At 39.9% G+C, this 22133-nt stretch overlaps 2 protein-coding genes across 3 annotated transcripts in view; both read right to left on the reverse strand.

Annotated features, from left to right (window-relative positions):
- AUH (AU RNA binding methylglutaconyl-CoA hydratase) overlaps positions 1-22133 on the reverse strand; it is a 37154-nt gene that overhangs the window by 3611 nt on the left and 11410 nt on the right. For both annotated transcript variants that reach the window (XM_026703942.2, XM_026703941.2), the window contains exons 7-9: positions 11687-11874; positions 2714-2764; positions 1019-1066 (exon numbers count right to left, since the gene is read on the reverse strand). In XM_026703942.2, the coding sequence (XP_026559727.1) occupies positions 1019-1066; positions 2714-2764; positions 11687-11874 (287 nt within the window). The remainder of the gene's footprint in view (positions 1-1018; positions 1067-2713; positions 2765-11686; positions 11875-22133) is intronic.
- LOC148127323 (uncharacterized) lies at positions 5866-9445 on the reverse strand. Its single transcript, XM_087923102.1, has 2 exons — positions 8851-9445; positions 5866-6695 (listed from the first exon to the last, which is right to left on the reverse strand). The coding sequence occupies exons 1-2, from the start codon at positions 9388-9390 to the stop codon at positions 6354-6356; spliced, it is 882 nt and encodes a 293-aa protein (XP_087779228.1). The 5' UTR covers positions 9391-9445; the 3' UTR covers positions 5866-6353.

The following is a 22133-nucleotide window of genomic DNA, read 5'->3' on the forward strand; positions in this document are numbered from 1 at the left end:
TGGCTTATATGTAAATATTATATATATTTATATAAATATTGAATTTTTTATAAAAAAAGAGCAACTTTTACCCAAAATCAGGCAAAGCAGGCAGGCAGATTGAGTTGCTCACAGAATCATTCAGAGATCTATCTATCTGCCATCGGCTAGCTCAGTCTGTCACATAAAATTTGCTTGCCGTGAGTCTGCACTGATTAATAGAACCTTCAGTCCTAAGGGAGGTTCGGCTGTGCTTCAAAGCAGACCCAAAGATTAAAAGACTAGCTAGAAAGCAAGAAATCCAACCATTTCCTGCTTCCAAGCTAATCTAAATCTCCTGGCACAGCAGAACAGCTGATGGTCGGTAAAATAGCAATTTAGCAGGCAAGTTTGCCAGGTAAGGAGTGAGTGGGCGGGGAGGGTTCCTGTGGACCATGTGGGTGGTGCAGCCTTGTGTTTCTGTGCAGACTAGATTAATTGCTTTGGGGAGGTGCTCCCAGGGTGAGATTTCTCTGCGGCCCACCAAAATTTTCTCGTGGCCCACCAGTGGGCTGTAGCCCACCGGTTGGCGACTACTAACCTGGATGATAGAGAATCTCCACAGAAATGTTTGTATTATGAAGCTGCATTTCTAAATAATACTGGCATCACTCAAAGAACTAGGCCAAGGGCTAATTTTTAAGAACATAACTGATTCAAGAAAATAGGTGTTCATTACAATATGAGCACTCTAACACAGTAAATGTGTACATATTAATCTGGAATTAAGTCCTATTTCTAAGTAGGCATATATACAATTAAACAGTATATATACAATTGAACAGTAAATGAGTAAATGAGTAAAGTTCTTATCCAAAAAAGTGAGGTGCATGAGGTGCAAAGCAGATATTCGTTACTCCTCATCAAAACTGAACTATCAACTATTACAGTTTGATATTGGGTGAAGACGATCACCCAATATTACCAATATTTAAACATAGGAAATAACTGGAGGAAGCATTTTGTAAGGCATCAAGGAAGGATAATTTTAATTTCATACCTGAGCATAACAGGCTTCTTCAATTGCTAAACCTGTTAGCAGATCTACCTAAATAACAACAAAAGTGGAATAAATTTAAAACAGTGTTGAAAATATTTGGCATACCAGTTCAAAAATGAGTTGTTATCCATAATAATAATCGTTTCACCTATACTTCAATGGAATCTTAGGTTCAAATTTCATAAGGATGTATGAAATCAGTGGCAGGTTCCAATAGCTTTCATCTCTGGTTATGTTTGGTGGGATTAATGGACAGGTTCCTTACCATTAAAGTATAAAGATGTTGTACTTACAAGGGTTTTGTGGTCCTAATCTAATTGTATTATTGTGGTAGGCCACTGAAATTTTATTTAGAGTTTTATTATATGGAAAATGTGTCCCAATTACACACAAATCCAGTTAATGTCTTCGAAGTACTTTTAACAAGATGTCAACATATTATTCCAATAATTTATATTCTAACTCCTACATGATTCATACTACATTCCACTTTATGACTCATATGTATAATAGTAAAGTCACTGATATAATATTTTAAAAAAAGTAATCTACACTAAAGAATCACATAAAACATTTATAAGGCCAGAGGGGATAAGTAGGCATAGTGAAATGAAATATAAGAAAAATATGAGAAATCAAGTGATCCCTAACATTTTCCCACATTTTAACAGCAATTCAATCTTAGCCAAATTTAAAACAACTAAGTGCGTGTAACAGGATATATTCTCCACGTACAATTAAGGGCATTCAAAGCACCATTTGAGATTTCCATTTGAGGAACTCTTTCAACAAAAATTCACAAATACTTTTGCTGAGTACATTTACTGTATGCTTATATGCTTCTCATATTCCTTAAGAACTCTGGGATACAAAACTACCTATAAATAACATATATACTTATATAAAGCAATACATAGATCAATATCATACTTTCAGAAAACCATATGACAAAATACATCAGAACATAGCTTTTGGTATCCTTTTTGAACTTTCTGCGTAAAGCAGAAAAATTGAAGATAGGATCTTTGGTTTTGACAATAAGGATTTTTAAAAAAATAAGAGACACAATGTAACTTTAGAGAAAAAGATGAATAACAAAATTATGTTAAAGAAGATAGCTTTTGGTCATGCTTTGTAAAAATAGATAAAATGATACTGTTCAGTAACATTTAAGAAGTCTCAAGGTATTACTTTATATTATAATTGTGCTAAAATGCATGTTTTCAGAAACCCGGTAAAGATAAACAAGAATATATATTTATCCAAAGAAAAATTTGCAAGTCCTGATAAAAGTATGTTGTGCTCAAAATACTCATTTGAAACAAACAAAGAAATCATAGCTTAGCAGATTTTCTAAAGTTAAGGAATAAATAAGCTGATTTATAGAGTTAACTCTTTTCAAATTCAGGAATAAGTAAGATGTGATAAGAATCTCACATATTGTTTTATGTGCAATAGGAGGGTAACATTCAAAGTTTTCCAATTCTGTGAGGCAATGAGACTAGAAGTATAGTAGTCAGGAAAAAAGTATGGATAAGATTCAACTTTCTAAATTTTCCATACTGTGCTTGACACAATACATCCAACTACCGTTTTATAGATTTTGATCCATATATATCAAGTATACAATTTCTGCATCTACTCTTCCCTTTAAAAGAAAAAAATTAAATAGTATGCACAAATAGATTTTCTTACTTCCATTCCTTGATTTATGGCCAATTTTGCAACTCTCATTGCTATGGGCCCCTAAAATTAAAAAGAAATGTAAGTTTCAGCATAGAAAATAAGGTTTGTGATTTTTTAAAAGGATTCAAATATCAACATTTCATTTTGTTATCTCAGAAGTCAATTGTATTAATTGTTACATTTAGAGGGAGGGAAATGCATGTGGACCATAACAGCATTTGAGGATAAGAATTAAAACCTTAATCTATAACTTCACTTTGACAAGCTGACTTCAGTAAACACAATACTGAATCTTTTATGTAGAATAGGTTTTGTACTCAAGGGCTTAAAACATATTTCATAACAGAATGAATGCTGTATCAGCAATCTGGAACTAATGATAAAAGTGCTGGATTAAAAATCAGATTATGAGTTGTAGTGCCTCTACAATGACCACTTTACAGGATTGGTATTGTGGGGAAAATAGGAGGAAGGAGGATTAAGTACACCACCATGAGTTTTATAAAATAAGAGTGATCTAAATCTATAAAATAGATATGTGCATGCATATGCAAAGCTGTATTTAGCAAGTTCATTTATTTCTATTTGTATTTCTACATGCGTTATAATAATTTTTTACCAAGATTAAAAAAGAAAGGCACTGCAATTTTTGTAAGACTTTCTATGATATAAAATCTGTAATTTGTTGGCCGGTTTCATGGCACCTGATTGATGTATAAGAGCTGAATTCCTGAAAAGTAAATTTGGCATTTGGAAAGTAAATATCAAATAGAGCACCAAGATGAGAAAGACCTGTCTCTGAATATTTATACAGGAAAACAAAAATAGAAAAGGTTTCTTGGCTGCAAATATACTACTGCAATGGTCATCTATCAATTCAAACAAATGTATAAGTAGAAAGGTTCTTTCTAATCATCACAATGTGTCAGAAAAAGCAATGGTCTTTCCATTTCCTATGTTGGTAAGTGAAGATGAGAATAAATTTTCATGGCCACCTAATATCACCAGGAGGAAAGCTGCCAATCCTGAATGAGAATCAAGCAGCAATAGCCAGAGCAAACCATTATGGCTCCCATTATCAGTATGGAGAATGATGGACCTTGAAAAACCAACAAACTTCAGTCCCAGTGAAATGGTATTGTACTGGCCAAACCAAATTAAAAATGAAAAGCATCAAAAGAATAAAGCATGTGTCAAGCACAGGAAATCAGGAGTCCAGATAGTTCAAATGAATATAGGTTTATTGTACACTAACACTATCTATAAGAATTTGAATTAACAGTAAAAGCAAATTGGCAGTAGATAAGAGTCAACGGAATTCAAGGTTACTTGACTTAGATCTCTTGTGGGTGTGAAGGGACTTGAGAACTGACAACAGATTTGATCCCTTCCTTGGGCTCAGCCTGATCATCCTACACAATGTTTTGAATGGTGTTCAGGAACAGGGAAAGCAGACTATTTTGAATGAAAAAGGTACCTGAATAAAGGACTATCTTGTTCTATGGAAAATCAGGAACGCCCTCATCAACATACATACATACATACATATACATACATACATACACACACACACACACAAAATTCTGTATCTCAATGATTTGATGTCACAAAGTTGATGTGATAGGGCATTGGTACTTACCTGACATGCCCGTTCTCTTTGAGATGTGAAGAACATCCAGTAGGGGGAGGTGCTTCAATCTCTGCATGTCTAGGCTGGGCTTAATTTGTGGAACGCTCCTCCTCCTCCATGGGACTCCTCCCCAGCGTTCCCCAGTTTTGGTGAAGACGAGAGAAATAAACGCCCTCGTCCTCAGTGCCCTAACAATTTGTTGGCTGAAACAGGACCCCACCAAATGGAAAAAGGGTGGGGCTGGATGCTCTTCACAGCTCAAAGAGAATGGGTGTGTCAGGTAAGTACCAATGGCCTTTCTCCCATGAGCTGTTCAGAGCATCCAGTAGTGGGACATACCAAAGCTTGGCCTGTCCTATGGGAGGGACTCTGTCTGGCCTGAAATCCCCTCCTGCTCCCTGTGTACCCATTGCAGAACTCTTCTGCCAAAGGAGGCCTCAGTGGATGCAAATACATCTATTTTATAATGCCTAATGAATGGCGATGGAGAGGCCCAGGTTGCGGCTCGACAAATTTCAGTTATTGGTGCCTGTGTGGCCCATGTTGCTGATGTTGCGGCGCTCCTTGTTGAATGAGCTGTTATGCCCCTGGGCACCTGCAGTGATTGAGTCTGATACGTTTTCGCTATCGCAGCCCGTGGCCAACGGCCTATTGTAGAAGGTGAGACCTTGCATCCCTGAATGTTGGGCTGAAATGACACAAATAAGGCTTCCGTTTTTCTGAAAGCTGCTGTGCGGTTAATATATATTCGCAATGCTCGCCTCACATCAAGCCTATGCCATTGTAGTTCCAACTCTTGGGATAGTCTGGACAAAAATTAGGAAGTATCAGCTCTGATGCCCTATGAAAAACCGAGTTAATTTGGAGTATAAACATAGGATCAGGATGAAGGACCACTCAGTCAGAATGGCAAACACAAAGATCTTGTCTGATAGACAAAGCTGCAATCTCCGAAATACGACGAGCAGAAGTGATTGCTACAAGGAAAACTACTTCATACGTCAGAAATTGGAGACTTGACTATTTCAAGGGTTCGAAAGGACCCTTAGTGAGTGCGACGAGAACCTTGTTAAGGTCCCAGGTGGGATAACAGTGTACCACTGTAGGGTGTAAAGTTGTGGGTCCTCGAAGGAAACTCCATATGCATGGATGATGGGAAAGAGATAGTAGGCCTTCACAAGTGAGAACTGACACCAAAGCCGCCACCTGTCTTTTCAACATATTAGGTGATAATCCCTTGTGAAGTCCCTCTTGCAAGAACTCTAGGATTTGAGCCACAGATGGAGAGATGGGATCAATTCGAGACTTGGTACACCATTGGCAGAAACTGGACTATGTGGCATTGTAAATGCGAGTTGTTGAGGGGCAACTGGAGGCTTGGATAGTGGTGATAACTCTGTTGGAAAACTTTTCACTCTTCAGACGACTCTTCTCAACCTCCAGACACTCAGGTGCAACCATTGAGGGTCCAGATGTTGAAGGGGTCCCTGGGTTAGCGAGACCCTGGCTGGCAGAACTCTCCATGGTGTTAATACGGATAGACTGTGGAGGTCTGCAAACTACGGCCGTCTGGGCCAGTAAGGAGCTACTAGAAGCAGCTCCGTCCTCTCGTCTAGCAGTTTCTGGATGACCTTGGGAAGCAGTGGAAGTGATGGGAATGCATGCAGAAGTCCCGGGGGCCAACGACAGCAGAGCGAACTGAAGTTCTCCGCTCCTTGCAAGGGGTATCTGGAAAAAAAATCTCCGGAGCTGGGCGTTGAGGGGGAAAGTGAACAGGTCCACCACCGGCTCTTCAAATGTCCTGACTGCCTCCTGAAACAGGGTTGGATGGAGGCGCCACTCCGACTGATCGGTCGTGGCCCTGCTCAGCCAGTCTACCTGTGTATTCGACAGGCCTGAAATGTGCTCTGCTTTGATGGAAAGTAGGTTGCTCTCCGCCCAACGACATAAGCATTCCGCTTCCCACATGAGATGTTTCAACTGTGTGCCCCCCTGTTTATGTGAGCTTTGGCTGTTACGTTATCGGTCAATATTAGTACGTGCTGATTGCATACCTGTGGAAGGAAGCTGAGGAGAGCCAGGTATACTGCTTGAAGCTCCAGCCAGTTTATGCTGCACGACTGTTCTATGACGGACCAGTGGCCTTAGGCTTTGAGCGATTGAATGTGCGCTCCCCATCCAAACAGGCTGGCATCGGTGGTGATGGTAAGTCTGTGTGGCTCTTTGAAGAAGAATCCTCTGTTGATGATTGGTCTGGTCCACCAGAGGAGAGATATGAGGACCTTTGATGGTACCTTGACCTTGTATTTGGAGTTGCTTCAGCCGGAGCGCTGGTATGGGAGCAGGAACCACTGGAGGGATCTAGTGTGGAACCAGGCCCAAGGGATGATAGAGATACATGAGATCATCTTGCCTAACAATTTTGATAGTTCCGCTAGGGATACCCTCTTAAGACCCCTGATCTCCTTAACTAATTGATGAATGCTATCTATCTATCTGGTTACATATAATTATATATATATATAGTTATATAATCTATCTGGTTACAGGTAAACTTTGCCTTCCACCATATCTATGACTGCCCCCAGATGGGTTAACCGAGTCGATGGTATTAAATGACTGTTTTTCCAATTTATTGAGAACCTGTGCTGTTGTAGGGATTGTAATGTGTTCTGGGTATCTCTGACTGCTTGATGAGCAGAAGATGACAAAATCAAGATTACACTGGAGTCGTATGGGGATATCACAGAGATGAGCAGCTAGCGCTGCGAGGACCTCCGTGAAGGTCCTGGGGGCAGAAGCTAGTCTGAAAGGAAGGGCTACATATTCAAAATGGTGGTTATTATTACAGAATCTCAGAAATTTATAGTGGGAAGGCCGAATAGCAATATGTAGGTACGCCTCCGTCAGGTCTATGGACATGAGGACGTCACCCTTTCTGATGCAAAGTAAGATAGATTGTAGGGTGTGCATTTTAAACTTGCGATATACTAAGAAACGGTTGAGACGTTTCAGATCCAATATTGCTCTCCACCCCCCCGAACTTTTGGGAACAACAAAAAGATGTGAATAGAAACCTCGCCCTCATTGGTTGGTGGCTACTGGTTGGATGGCTCGTATGTCCAGTAGGCGTTGGATAGCTGTTTCCATGAGATTACGTTTAACCGGATCTCTGGAGAGAAGGCATGACATGAAAAAACCTGGGGGAGTGGATTGAAACTCCAGCGCAAGGCCAAATCTGATCATGTCTCTCACCCAGGAATCAGAGGTTGAGGAGTCCCATTGGTCCACGAATAATTTAAGGTGTCCGCCAATGGGGGTTGGATCCAGGGAGTTATCTTGGATGCCAAAAGGACCTGTTTCCTGCTCCCCAAAAGGATCTCTTGGATTGACCACCCTGTCTGCTCCTATCCCCGAAGTCGGACCTGTCTGGCTGCTGCCCTCGTCTGAATGATGGGGGTCTCTGGTATCTGGGTGAAAAGGATCCCTGGTAAAAGGGCCGAAAGGATCCCCTCCAAAAGGACTGAGGGTTTCTAGAATCTGACTTCCGAAAAAGGGAAGGAAGAATTTTCTTTTTGTTTCGGGTTTCAATTAGTAGCAGATCAAGGGAAGGGCCAAACAGTCTGTCTCCCACAATAGGAGATGAAGCCAGCTTGCATTTGTGCTTAAAGTCTGCCTGCCAATATTTTAACCATAGTAAGCGTCGCGCTGTGACATGTGAAGTAATGGCCCTGGCTGAAAACTTGACTGCATGATAAGTTGCATCAGCTAAGAATTCAGCAGCTGCTATAAGTTTAGCAATATCTTGGTGCGCTCTAAGGTTGGAATTAGGGACATGTTCCCATAATAGGCGGAGCCATCTAGAAGAACGGGTAAAGAAGGAGGCGTCCGTGGCTGCTCTGATGGCCCACGCATCAGACTGATGGGCTCTGCGTAGGGCTAGCTCGGCTTGTTTTTCCTCCGGCTTTAATGCCTCCAGCACTTCACTGGGAATGGAGGAGGACGCTAATCCCACTATAGGTTCATCTACCTCGGGAGTATTCAACAATTTTGAGAAATCAGGGGCCAAATTGAAATATTTCCTGTCATATCCAGTGGGGGCTGGGTACACCGCTGCAGAGGCCCACTGTTTCTGTACCAGGTCTGAAAACATGGGAGGAACTGGGATCACCTCTGCCTTGACTACTGGTTGGTTGAAAATTAGATCTTCTGGTCCCTCTTCTGAAGGAGCTAGAGTGGTAGAAGGGGTCGACTAGTTTAGGCGTGCAACGTTTTTTGCCTTAAACAAGAGAGATCTGAAAAGTTGTGGGTGGAATAAGCCTGTAAAAACAGGCTGGTCAGGAACAAGGCCCTCATCCTCAGATATTCCCCTTTCTAAGGGCTCTGCTTCTGACAGGGGCTCACTGTCATGTGTTGATCCTGATTCAATCTCTTCCATTTGATCAATTTGATCCACTTCTTCCTCTTGCTCCTCCTCAGTCAGCCCTTGAAGGGGGACTTCCCCTTGTAAATGTACCTGGGTATAGTGCTGCTCCGACCTGGTCAACGACTTCAGCGATTGGGAATCACAATCAGCGATCACAGAAGGTTCCCTGGTCAGAACTGTGTGTTGAAGACCTGCTGCGATTCCCTGGCGGATTGCCAGCTCCATCCAGGCCTTCATCCTCTCTGGAACTTCCTCTGGAAGAATGTCGTCCTGACGAAGACCGGCAGCCATCAGAGTGAATGTAGCTTCGGGAGCCCTTCGCGTGGGCGGTGTCCCAGGTACTTGGGCTTGTTGGCTCTGGTGAGCCAAACTGCTCCTGGATGAGAGGAAGAGATCTAGGGGAGGAGGAGGGTGGGAAGAGGTAGACAGACCTGGACTGGAGGAGGGAAAGTCCTGTGAGACTTTCTGCGCCTCCCGTGTGCACTTATCTATCTGTCTTTGTAAAGCTTTATGGCGCCTGATGGCATCCCTTTCTGAGGTTTTAGAATTCCCTTTAGCCTGCTTAGGTTTGTTCTGAGATTTGGCTTTGACCTTCAAGGATGAGGTCTGAGAGCTGCTACCATCTGCCATTTTGATTGAAGTTGGAATTGCAGTATGCTTGTTATACAATGCAATACTGTGAAGGTGGTTGGCATGCCCAGGGGCATGAACTGAGGACAGACTGGTTGCCCTGATGATGTTTTTATTGCCCCCTTCCCTCTTTTTTTTTGGAATAATACCTATCTATAATGAGTCGTATCTCAGTAATAATATTTTACTGATAAGAAAATTATTATTATTATTATTGTATTATTATATAACCACATAATATATATATATATATATATATGTATGTATGTATGTATGTATGTATGTATGTGTATGTGTATGTGTATGTGTATATGTATATGTATATGAATATTAATTAAATGGCACGATGCTAAGTGCTGAGAAACCAAACAGCCAAATTGAGAACGCCTAAAGGCCCAGATTGATAAGGGTAGAGGCCTTCAACAGCTTCCCTGCACAGGCAGACACAGGCCTAGGTGCTCGCTGTTGTGCCGCTGGGTTGATTGGGCTGTGAGGGTTAAGCCAACAAATTAACTGTAGGAATAGCCTCGAATGTAGAAAAAAAACCAAGACGAGGGTATAATGATCCCCAGTGTTCCTGAAGGGAACCTCTGCTCGGGACAGAGTTACCTCACACAGGACAAAATGGAATACAGTCAGTGCGGCCACAAGGTCTTTGTAAAAAAAGATGGCCTCTGGCCATTAATCTTTTGGCACGCTCCCCAGCAGCAAACTCCCGCCGTTTGAAGGAATAGTCTCCGATGGCTCTTCCTATATGGCTAAACAGCGGGGAAGGGTGGAAGGCACTAAGTGTTTGAATCCTCCAACCCAAGTGGCATTCAGAGGGGGAAGGAAAGCGATACAACTCCGTAGTGAGCAAGGAGCTCACGCCGCTATCCGGGTAGAGGAAACTCTGCGGCTATCTGTCGGAATAGCAGGGGTAGAAAGATCGGTTGTGGGGAGGGAGCGCGGAGGGGGTTCGGAGCAGCACTGAGGCCTCCCACCACTTGGGGGCACAAATTGGTGCTTCCCTGTCATGCGAGCGATCTCCGACTGCCCGATAAGGAGCCAACGTCGAGAGATCGCAATGTAATTAGAAGGCTAAAGGATTCTAAAGACAAGCTGATTAATTTTCAAACCTGCTAGCAAGGAAAGAATTTTTCCTGTTTCGGCCAAGGAAGAATCACAAGCACTGCCTATCTCTCATGAGGCTGAGCCAGAAACTGGGGAACACTGGGGAGGAGTCCCGTGGAGGAGGAGGAGCGTTCAACAAATTAAGCCCAGCCTAGACATGCAGAGACTGAAGCACCTCCCACTACTGGATGCTCTGAACAGCTCATGGAAGAAGACCCGGAGTGTAACACAAACATAACAAAATCCAAAACGTAAATAAATGTCCTTTAATGCCTCCAACTTGGCCCCACTATTCAATAATTCTCAGTTGGAGATAAACCTTATGCAAAAAATAGTCTTCAAAAGAAAGTAATACAGACTGAATGAGCAGATAGAGGTGAAATAAAAAAAACCAAAACAAACTACATTGAAGGAATTTCCACAATGGACAGGATAAGTAATTTCCAACTTCAAGGAGATAACAAGGCACAGTCTGTTGGAAGGATGCCAACCAAGATAATAACTTCAGCCCAAAATAAAACACGCTTTGCTTCTGGCAATGCTGTGTTTTAACCATCTCTCATATACTTTTCTGCCCAGTTGCAACCAATGAGGGAGATCATGGCTGCTTCCTCTCTCGTAAGCCAAGTAGTTTCCTTCTCCGTTCCTCCCTGCGTGTCCTAGGATGAAGAGGGGATGGGCCTGATTCTTCCTCTGACTGCCCAGATGGTCTCTGCCCTTCCCCAGCCTCCTTCACAACCTCCAGAGCTACACCTCCACTCCCTGTCGGCTGTTCCTCCTCCCTCTCAGAGTCCGACTCTAACAAGGGCATGACAGTTTATATATCAGGACTATAGACATTAATTCAAAGAGTTTCAACATTAAGAGAGAGAAAACAAAGAAAAGGCTGCATAGCAGAAGTGATGAGGAATCAGAAAATAAGGACTTTCTACTCTAGGACTTTCATGAAATGCTTCACTTGTGAGTTATGAAAAAGAAAAGAAGTGCGAAGAAAGGAAGGGACAGCTGCAAGATATACTTTACTGAAGAGCGAGCCAAATTTTGCTATTTCATATGCAAGATCCTACACAGGATTCAATTATGGTAGAAATACTATGGAGGGCTTTCATATATATTTTACTAATAATTGTCATCTATTGAAACAAAATGACAGAATAAAGAATATTATCCATTGAGACTGTACCTGAGGTAAAAATTCTCTCGCCAGGGCTAAAGCTCTTTTGTAGGCAGCATCCCCTGCTTCATTCTGTTCCACCACATGACTGATCAAGCCAATTGATTTAGCTTCTTCACCGTCAAGTACACGAGCAGAAAATATTAATTCTTTTGCCAGAGACACACCAATGGTACGAGGTAGTCGTTGTGTCCCGCCTGTAGTTTAGGAAATGTAAGAGAAAACTCAAATACTGATGCTATGGTGTATCATCATGTTTAATATATCAAGATTTAAAAGTGTGACTGATTAATAAGCCTAAGAGTGATTTTACTACTACAATTACCAACAGAGTAAGAGTTCAAGTACTTTAAGAAAATGCCTATAAATAAAATGCCTATAATAAAGCACAACATAATGCACACATTGTTTTCTTTCTCAAGGCAAGTACGCATATCCAATTTTAACAGGTCATCTCCACTCAGCAACTTTCCAACATAGAAAATAGACCAAACATATTTATAAAAATGCACATCTCATCAATAATTTAAGAAAATATATGTGCTGAAATTTGGCACAACAAAGTAAGTTTTAGTTTTCATTAACCAGCAAACCAGCAGTACTGTTTATTATCTAACATCAGCTGCAGTCAAACAGCCTATATTGCTGATGGATGTTAGGCAATGATAACATATAAGTAGTGTATACTTCTTTTCAAACACAGAAAATAATATTCAATCTTTAACTGAAGGACTTTCTGTCTGCTAACTCAGCCACATTTGTTAAATCCTGAACACTCTCCAGTTATGAAGCTGATATGGACGTAATCAAGAGGTGGGTCCATGCAGTGATTTCTGCTTTGAGGGAGTGGTTCTGCTGGCCTGAAAGAGGCAATGGCATGCCCTCTTCTCAGGAGTCCATTATTGGCCATTATGTTATTCTAGACCAGGGGTGTCAAACTCATGTTGTCATGGCATAATCCTATGACATATCGTAACTTCCCCCCTTTGCTAAACCAGGCATGGGTGTGGCCAGCGCTTCACATATCCAGGCTGTGGGCCGTGAATTTGACATCCCTGTATTAGACAAAACTATTTTCCAGGCTCCAAATTTACTTCATAGTAAAGGTTGCAGAGAAAGGGGTTGGTCAATAATTACAGAGGATCTTGGAGGAAATGGATTACCTGGACATGTTTCAGTTGGTTTTCACACTGGTGTACTCTATGCAGACAGTGCTAATCATGCTTGCCAATTACCTTTGGCAAAGCTGGGACGGTGCATTCATTGATAAATGCATTTAAGGGTCTGCCTATCTTAATTATTTCTACCTGCCCAGTAAGTGATAACAGAATAGTAACAGAGTCACCTGATAGAGAAGATGGGGAGCATAAACATTTAATAGATAAAAACAATAGCAAACATTACAGCTCCCTTCTATTAAATATTAAAATCTTGTGGAACTGAGGAAACTTGCCTCTAGAACAGCAACCCCTCTCTCGCCCCTCCCCCACAGCGATACAGAAAGCACTTCATGGTTCTGAAAAACACTTCAGAACTGGTTTTGGACTCAGGTTTGCGTGTTTGATATATTTTGGATTTATTTGTTATGATTTGATTGTTTTAATCGGGGCTGCTTGTGGGGTTATATACTTTTGTACTTGTGCACTCTTACCCACCACTCGCGCATAAACCATTACCTCTCCCTCCCCCTCCCCGCCAGTCCAAAAAGATATAAAAGTTGGGGATCGCTCTTCTAGTCCCATCTTAGGCCCAGAGCCAGCTAAGTGATTTTGGGTTGGTTACTCCCTCTAAGTTGTAGAAAAAAAATGGAATAGCAAATCTGAAATTCTTGCCAGGAAAACTCATTCAGGCAGTCACTAGCAGTCAACATTGCCTTGATATCAACCAGAAACATCATCATTTACTGAAATATATGATTATGGCAGAAAGAATAAATTTTGCCCCACACTGGAAAAAGATATAATCCCAACAATATTTGATTGGGAACTTAAATTTGGAAAATATGCAGCACTCGTAAAATTAACAATATATATTCACAACAGAATTTTAACTAAATGTAAGCAAGAATAACTACAGGATATCACTCAGCACAGCAAATATAAACATTTACAGTTTGGCCTCTCTGTGAATCTAAATGTTTATGAATATTATAAATTAGCAGAAGCACAAAAAGGGGAAAGTCAGAAACCAAATAATCTTGTTTTTTTCTTTTTAGTTGTTCTGCCTATTTGGTTTTGTCTATTTCTTTTTTCTTCAATATGCATCAACAGTAAATAATATTACAGTAGAGACCTTAATATTAAGTAATCAGCTTAAGACAAAAACATTTACTGTATAAAACTATTTTGATAGGATGTGCAACTGCTTTTTATTGTTAAAGTCAGCTTTGGATGTAAAAGCTAAATTATCTTAAGCTTATTAATGCTGACATTTTACATCATAATTAATACTGATATATCTTCTTTTTCATCTTTAATGGTCTAGGTCAGGGGTCACCAATCTTTGGACCTCAGGGACCACCAAACTCATAATTTTACATCCCGTGGACCAGAAACCTGGGAAAGTCCCCCAAAAGTCTATAGGAAAATTCCCCACCCTGTTTTCCTACCGATCGATCATTCTTTATTTGAGATCACAGGATACAGTCTCCAGCTCTGTTCTCAGGGGGAGAGAGAGAGAGACTTTTGGCTTCATGCAAGGAAAGCAGCAGAAGCAGCAGAAGTCTTTCTTTCTCTCCCCCAAACTCAGCCAGAAATGAGTCCTTGCTGGCACTGCCTCTTGGAGCAGGATTGCCTTGTAGGGTCCCAAAGACTAATTTCTGGCGGAGTTTGGGGGAGAGAAAGAAAGACTTTTGCTGCTTTCTCTGCATACAGCCAAAAGCAGTAGAAAGAAGCGGAAAGAAGCAGCCCGGTGGCCAGGCCAGGTGTGTGGGGCAAGTGGGGCAAATCCCCACTCCACCCTTTCCCCACTCCCCTCACTACCTCGTGTTGTTTGCAGTGCAAGCAACACAAGCCTTGTTTTCCCACGAACCATGTGGGTGGCACAGACTTGTGTCCGCGCAGCCTGGATTAATTGTTTTGGGAGGTGCTTTGGGGATGACATTTCTCTGCGGACCACCAAAATTTTCTTGTGGACCACCAATGGTCCCCAGACCACTGGCTGGAGACCACCGGTTATCTAAATATTAAGTGCCAATAATCTGTAGTCAGCACTGCACAAATGCCATGATATTGAAATAAAATATTACATATGATTCAAAGGAACAAGGTTTCCTGTTTTCTCACCTAATTCCTAAAAATTCTAATTAATGCATTTCAAAAAAAAAAAAATTTCAATGTAGTAGCCAATTTAGGTACTATAAATATTTCACATGATTTATCTGTGGGGTTTCTAGCATAAGCAAAATGTGAGTTTTAACCATATTCCAGCTGTTTTAAGATTAAAATGGCTCTTTTTGCTCTTTTTTATTTATATAAAATCATCCCAAAGGATTAACAATTTAGTAGGAAAAAGAAACTATTTTCACGTTTTTATGTTCCAAGAAAGAAAAATTTATAATAGAAATATACAGATAGCATCTGAAAATGATTGATTTATAGTTTTTTAATTTCAGAATAAGAGTCACTGAAACATGGCCTGCAATTGAAATGAATCCTATTAAGTAGTACATAAAAATGATTAATTCACAGCAGAATAATTGTTAAAAAAATCTAGTTAAAAATGTTTTCATGTGCATTTACTTTTTAGATTTCAAATGCACGAATTAGTTTAAATTTCAGTATATATTCTTGGAATACTTTCAAACCGTAGGAATAGATAAGAGGATCTTTTGGAGGATGTCTATGTAGCTGAGAATCCTGAATTAGTAAATTAAAATCACTATGAGTTGACAGAGTAGAATAAAGTTTAGGAAAACATCTTTGTAGTATTTCAATAAGTTATTCTTGAGGCCATAAAAGTCAATCAGACCGATAGTGTTATTAATTAATCTTTTCTAATAAGAAAATAAAGTATAATTCAGTGTCACGAAGCTTGTATTATACACTAATTTTAGAATTACTATTAAGCATAGTAACTACCCATAATGTCCAATCCAACTTCTAGGTCTCAAGAAAAATAGTTCTCTTAGTAGAATACAGTGGTGGGATTCAAAAAAATTTTATTACCGGTTCTGTAGGCGTGGCTTAATTTGTGGGTGTGGCTTGGTGGTCATTTGACTGGGTGGACGTGGCTTGGTCACATGACCAGATGGGTGTGGTTTTGTGGACACATGACCGGATGGGCATGGCTTTGTGGGCCATGTGACTACATGGGCGTGGCCAGGTGATCATGTGACTGGCAAACCAAATACAAGTGGTCCTCGCTTAATGGCCGGTTGCTTAGCAAGTATTCTAATTTATGACTGATCTCCCCAGAACTAGTTAACCTGTTTTTGGAATTTTGACAGACAGACAGACACACACACACACACACACACACACACACACTTCTAACCCTGCTATTCTACAATTCTCTAAGGATCTCCTGCTGGAGGAAGGGGTTGGACTAGATGGCCTCCGAGATCCCTTGCAGGCCAGCCCTAGATTGCTATGCTGCTTCAAAGAGTCTTCTGAAGCCAGGGTTTGTGTCCTTCCTTCCTCTCCTTTTTTCTCTCTCTCCCTCCCTCCCTCCTTCCATGTATTTATCTATCCATATATCTCATTCACTTTTTCCTCCCTCCCTCCCTCTTTCTTTTTCTTTCTTTGTCCCTTCCTTCCATCTCTCCCTTTCTTTGTCTATCCCTTTTCTTCCTTTCGCTTCCTTTCTTTTCTTTCTTTCTTTCTCCTTCCTCTTTTTCTCTTTCTTCTTATCTCTCTCTTCCTCTCTCATTCTCTTTCCCTCTTTCTTCCCCCCTCTCTCCCCCCCTCTCTGTGTGTCTCTCTCTGCCTCTCTCCCTATCTTCCCCTCCCCCACTCTATGTGTGTGTGTGTGTGTCTGTCTCTCTCTCTCTCTCTCTCTCTCTCAAAGCTGCGGCTGGACCAAGCGCTCTTTACTACTTTCCAGGGACTCTTCCAGCATGGCTGGCGATCCTTGTTCAGCCAATCCTTTGGGCGACCCTTCTCCTCCTCCTCTCATAACCGGTGGCTGTGGCAGATCCGGGAGGATGGCATGCACACACGAGGAGGAGGGTCACCCAAAGGGATGTTTCTAGCATGGCTGGTGATCCTTGTTCAGCCAGTCTGGATTCCAAAAAGAAGAAATGAAAGTAGCAAAGAGCACCAAGGAAAGCCCAGCCACAGCTTTGAGGGAGAGAGACACACACACACAAACACAGAGAGTGGGGGAGACAGAGGGGAAGATAGGAACCCGGCCGCTTCGCTATACCCTGTCATCGCCCTTACCTTCTCAGGCCAGGTGAGGGATGGGAGGGTGAGGGGCAGGACCAGCCGCTTCAGGCAAGGTGAAGAGGTGTCGACCAAACACGGGGGAGTAGAAGCCTGGGAACGGCAGCTCCCGGCTCAGCTGGCCTGAGGGGCTGCTGCAGGCATATCGCGTCGAGGGGGACGAGGAGCCCCGGGACATCCGCCCACCCACCTGCTGGCTGGCCACTGGGAGAAGGAAGAAAACGTTCTCCAGGACGGCAGACAGGCAGGTGGATGTCCCGGGGCTGCTGCACATGCGCACTGCAAGTGTAGCAGCTGCACACGCAGTCAGCATGTGCAGCAGTCCTGGGACATCCACCCGAGCTGCGCCATGGCCACGTGGTAGGGAAAGCTAGGAGAGCAACCGGGAAAAGCAGGTGACCAGGCAACTCGGTTCAGGGGCATTGCCTGCCAGGGGTCGCCACCAGTTTGGCAACCCATGCCAAATCACCACTACCGGTTCGCCCGAGCTGGTATGAACCAGTTCAATACCACCTCTTGTAGAATATTTCCTGCAACATAATATCTGGCTGTAAAAAAATTTCACCTACCCCCACCCTCTTTTTTAATCTGATCCCAATAAGATTCTAGCTGATAACTTTAGGCCTATACCTTCATATAGGCAAAATATTTCTCAAAACCAATTTTCCAACATGGCAGACATCTTGTTCTATGGAAGCTTAAAAAGTAATAGATACATAAATGATTTAAATAATGATTACAAATCTAAACTAAAAGAAAGTAAATATAATAAAGAAAAAACAAATCTCACTCTACTATTTAAAATGGGCAAAAAAGTCATTTATTATAAATCTATGGTAGGCTCTGGCTTAAAGCTCCTCACCTCTCTGACCCTGGAAATAAAAATGTAGAAAAGGAAGCTTCTGTATTCATACAGGAGCAACAACTGTTGAAGTAAAGGAAAAGGGGAAAAAAACAAAGTTTGTTACAAAGCAGATAAATGCAAAAGCTGTAAGAATTCCACATCAGAGAATTTCCATCACAGTATGTGTACATTTTAAAGTATTTTCTCGCAGAAGAAAGACAGTAGATTGTTGGATTTAAAAATAATGGTTTCTTGTTTTCTGTCAACAGACATGACAGACATGGCAAATCATTTTTCCTCTTTAAATTTAGCATTTGTGAAAGAAGAGCTGGTTAAATCATTATTTTACTTCTACTTCCTACTCATTTTATTTGTACTTCCTACTCATAGAATCAGCTAGCAACGAGAAGACTTCCTAAATATATTCTTTTATGTAAAATTAACAAAGTGGTCAGCTGATCTGCATATCCAAAAGCAAATTAATTTTTTAAAAATTATTTCAAATAAGTCATCTATGTATTTTAAGTTTGCAGATACTGTATATAATTAATTTATCATGAAATTCTTAATTTCCTTCTAAGGTCTTGATTCTGATTTCGTGTGAAATAAAAATAATTAAGTTCAGTACTTCCAAATCTTTATAAAATTTAAGAGCTTGGGCTTTCATAGTTTTAAGGTCTCTATATAGATCCCAGATATACCAATATCTAGATTCATAAATCTATTTTTTCATCCACTTATAGATTAATTAAGGTTTCACCATTAATTCCAACCTCACTATTTCTTTTCATATAAATAGAAATATTCATGTTTTCTAGCCCAACAAAATTTGAAGTGGCTCTCAGGGATTTCAAGTGAATTTATATGCTTGTCCAGGTTTTCTCCCTATTATCTGAAATGCGTGGGGGTACTTCTTCATTTTGTTAAATATAATGTCCTAGTTGTTAAAGCAAACTGTGAAAGTTTGTGTATGCATCACTTGCTATTTATAGCAGCAATTTTGTTCACACAGTTGGAGGGAAGTAAAAAGAGGCAACTGTTTAGGCTTCAAAATCAAAATCATACCATTTATCTTGTAGAATTTTGTTTTCTATTTTTAGGACAATAACTGTCAACAGATCATCCAGCTTACCATACAAGAAATCAGGCATGTGCCAAACATTTTGTGGTTTAATATTCTAATTCTGGAACTAACAAGTGTTCTGGAAGCCACCATTCCAACAACACAATGGATAATCCTGATGCCAGAACAACCTATTTCAAATTCAGGTCACTTCCAGCCTATATAGAATTGTTAAAGTGATCAATTTCAGGATGAGAATATTCTGTGAAATTTTTCTTGCTAAAAACTAATAACCTAAGCTTGCATCATTCAAACCAAATGTAAAGTGTTTACATTGATTTTCTGTAATTCAGAACAATCCTCCACACTATGTCTCCAAAGCAGATAGGTAAAATTTATGCAATGACATTATTATGCATGTGTTATCATAATACAGGGATGTCAAACTGGCAACCTGCAGGCCAAATGCATCATGCACAGGCCACATCCAACCCACAGCAACGTGATACAACGTTTGACACCCGTGTTATAGTGATTTGTTGAGAACACTGCTACTTTGGAGTACTATGTTATTGTTCAGAATAAAAAGTTAAGAAAGATTATCACCTCAATTTATGACTACAGCAACCTATGATCAAATTTCCGGGATCCACTGTGGTCATAAGTTAAGGACTACCAGAATCCACAATACTATTTTGTGTCTTAAGTATAAACTAAAGTAATAGTAGCAACAACAATATTTAAATTAAAATATGCTACAATATAAAATATAAAGTGTGATGCACAGTGGCCTGCAGAAAAAAACAGCAGAGAACAGTAGATATTTTTTCCTGTTATATGAGCTGTCAGGAATTGACCTGCAAAATGGATAATCATCACCTCTAAAAATCTGTTCTTCGGAATACATGCTTCATGTTCTATAACGACTAAAGAAAATCTATGTTTTAAATTCACCATTATGCTAACTCAGCTGTAACTGAAAGCATGTTGGGTGTTGATTTATGTTGTACTTTGAAGACTTTCATTCAATAGCTAGCTGCATTTTTCAGTTGTAGCAATACATATTGCTTAGGCTTATTAAACATCATCTATTGTCATTTACCACCCATTTCCGCCCCTTCTCTAAATCTACTGATCTTCACTGAAGCTTAGGGAAAGGTTTCTGTCAGTTTTGCTGGGGTATAGAAAGGATAATATGTGAACCCTGAACTATGATTAAGGAGCAAGACTGGTAAAAAAAAGTCACCTGATGTTATACTGTATTACCTATTCCAATACAACTGAAGAATACCTAAAAAATATTTAATATGCTATATAATGCAAATAAGTTTTTAAAAAACCAGATAATGGGACATAATCTTTTTTTGTAGACAATAAAATTTCATTTAATGTAACAATTAGTGTACATTCAAAATGACAATAAAGTTATTCTAAGTCTAAGTCATTTGAGGAACTACTGCTCTATTTATTAAATCAGCTACAATGAAATTCATCTGAATCAAATTCTATTTTGGGAATAGCAAGCAAGAAACACATGCAAACCACACTATTCTTCTTAATTTATAAACACAGAACTAATTCATCTCTTTCTATTAGCACTTGAGATACATTATTTAATTATTTGGAAATAAGATTGGATGTTCAGACAGCTGCTTTCTATATCATTTCTCTTGAGAGTATTTTTTTTTTGTAAGCATAAAACAAACATTTTCAAATAATATTGAAAAGCAAATAAAGTTGTTTTCACACAAACTAGTAATGATGAAAAATAATTTGATTACAACATCAAGACTTCAGGTTAAACATGAGCTCAAATAGTCAGAATCAGATTTACGATAATTACTTAAGAGTTTGCGTATAAAAATGCTTTGATTTTCTAAGTGCCTCTTTGTATCGTTCAAGAAACACGTCAATCCTCTTAAATTAACAGATCCAAAAAAGATACAGCGCTATATCAACACATGCTATGTTTTGCAATTCAATGGCCAGCCTGCACCTTCATGAACTGTTACCATGCAGTAATAAAGGAGCTTGTGCAACTCGCTATTATCCTTGGGGATGGATACTTCCTATACAGTTCACACTTGAGGGACATGTCATAAACAAAGTATCTACTAGATAATAAAATAGCAACCTCTCTCCAACATTTTGTCGAAAAGTTACTGATAGACCTTTTGGTGAAAACAGTCTTCTCTTTTTGTTTCTTGTACAAACTCTCCTCCTTTTGTTAGCTTTAGGTACAGATTAGCATTACAGGTAGTCCTTGATTTACAACAGTTCCTTTAGTGACCGTTAGAAGTTATAACAGCATTGAAAAAGTGACATGACTATTTTTCACACTTACAACATTGTAGCATCTCTGTAGTCATGTGATCAAAATTCAGACTCTTGCCAAGTGGTTCATATTTATGACCGATGCAGTGTCCAAGGGTCATGTGATCTCCTTTTAGGACCTTCTGACAAGCAAGGTCAATGGGGAAACCAGATTTATTTAACAACCAGGTTACTAAATTAAGGACTTCAGTAATTAACTTAACAATTGTATAGAAAGAAAGATTGTAAAAGGGGGCAAAACTCACTTAACAAATATTTCACTTAGCAACATAAATTTTGGGCTGAATTGTGGTCATGTCGAGAACTACCTGTATAGTTATACAAACGATCTATTTTTACATTATTCACATTCATCCAGCTTTGAAATATTTAAAAATCGACAAATGATAAACAGATATAGTAAATAGAAAAGAGAAAATATTTAGCTACCTATCATAAAGAAAAGTGACGCACGGTTGATGAAAGCCAGAATTTTTTCTTCTTCATGCCATTTCAGACCTTAGCCACTGAAGTAGGAAATAGTTCATATTTATAGTTTCTTCATGAAGTCAAAACAAAGCAATATACAGATGAAACTCAAAAAATTGGAATATTGTGCAAAACTTCATTTATCATTTACTGCTCAGTAATGCAACTTAAAAGGTGAAACTAATATATGACATAGACTCATTACATGCAAAGCAAGATAGTTGAAGCTGTGATTTATCATAATTGAGATGATTATGGTTTACAGCTCATGAAAATCCTAAATCCACAATCTCAGAAAATTAGAATATTACATGCAATCAATAAAACAAGGATTGTACACAAAATAATATCGGACCTCTGAAA

Source organism: Pseudonaja textilis, chromosome 2 (assembly GCF_049901715.1).
Source record: "Pseudonaja textilis isolate UNSWEBS1 chromosome 2, rPseTex1.2, whole genome shotgun sequence".
In the NCBI taxonomy this organism is placed as follows: domain Eukaryota; kingdom Metazoa; phylum Chordata; class Lepidosauria; order Squamata; family Elapidae; genus Pseudonaja; species Pseudonaja textilis.

Bases quoted from the DNA above. Each gene is read 5' to 3' on its own strand.
- LOC148127323 (XM_087923102.1), bottom strand. From the start codon at position 9,390: ATGGCAGATGGTAGCAGCTCTCAGACCTCATCCTTGAAGGTCAAAGCC. The intron at 6,696-8,850 runs GTACATTTACAA...GTTCCACACTAG, and splicing joins CGGAGCAGCACTATACCCAG to ATCCCTCCAGTGGTTCCTGC.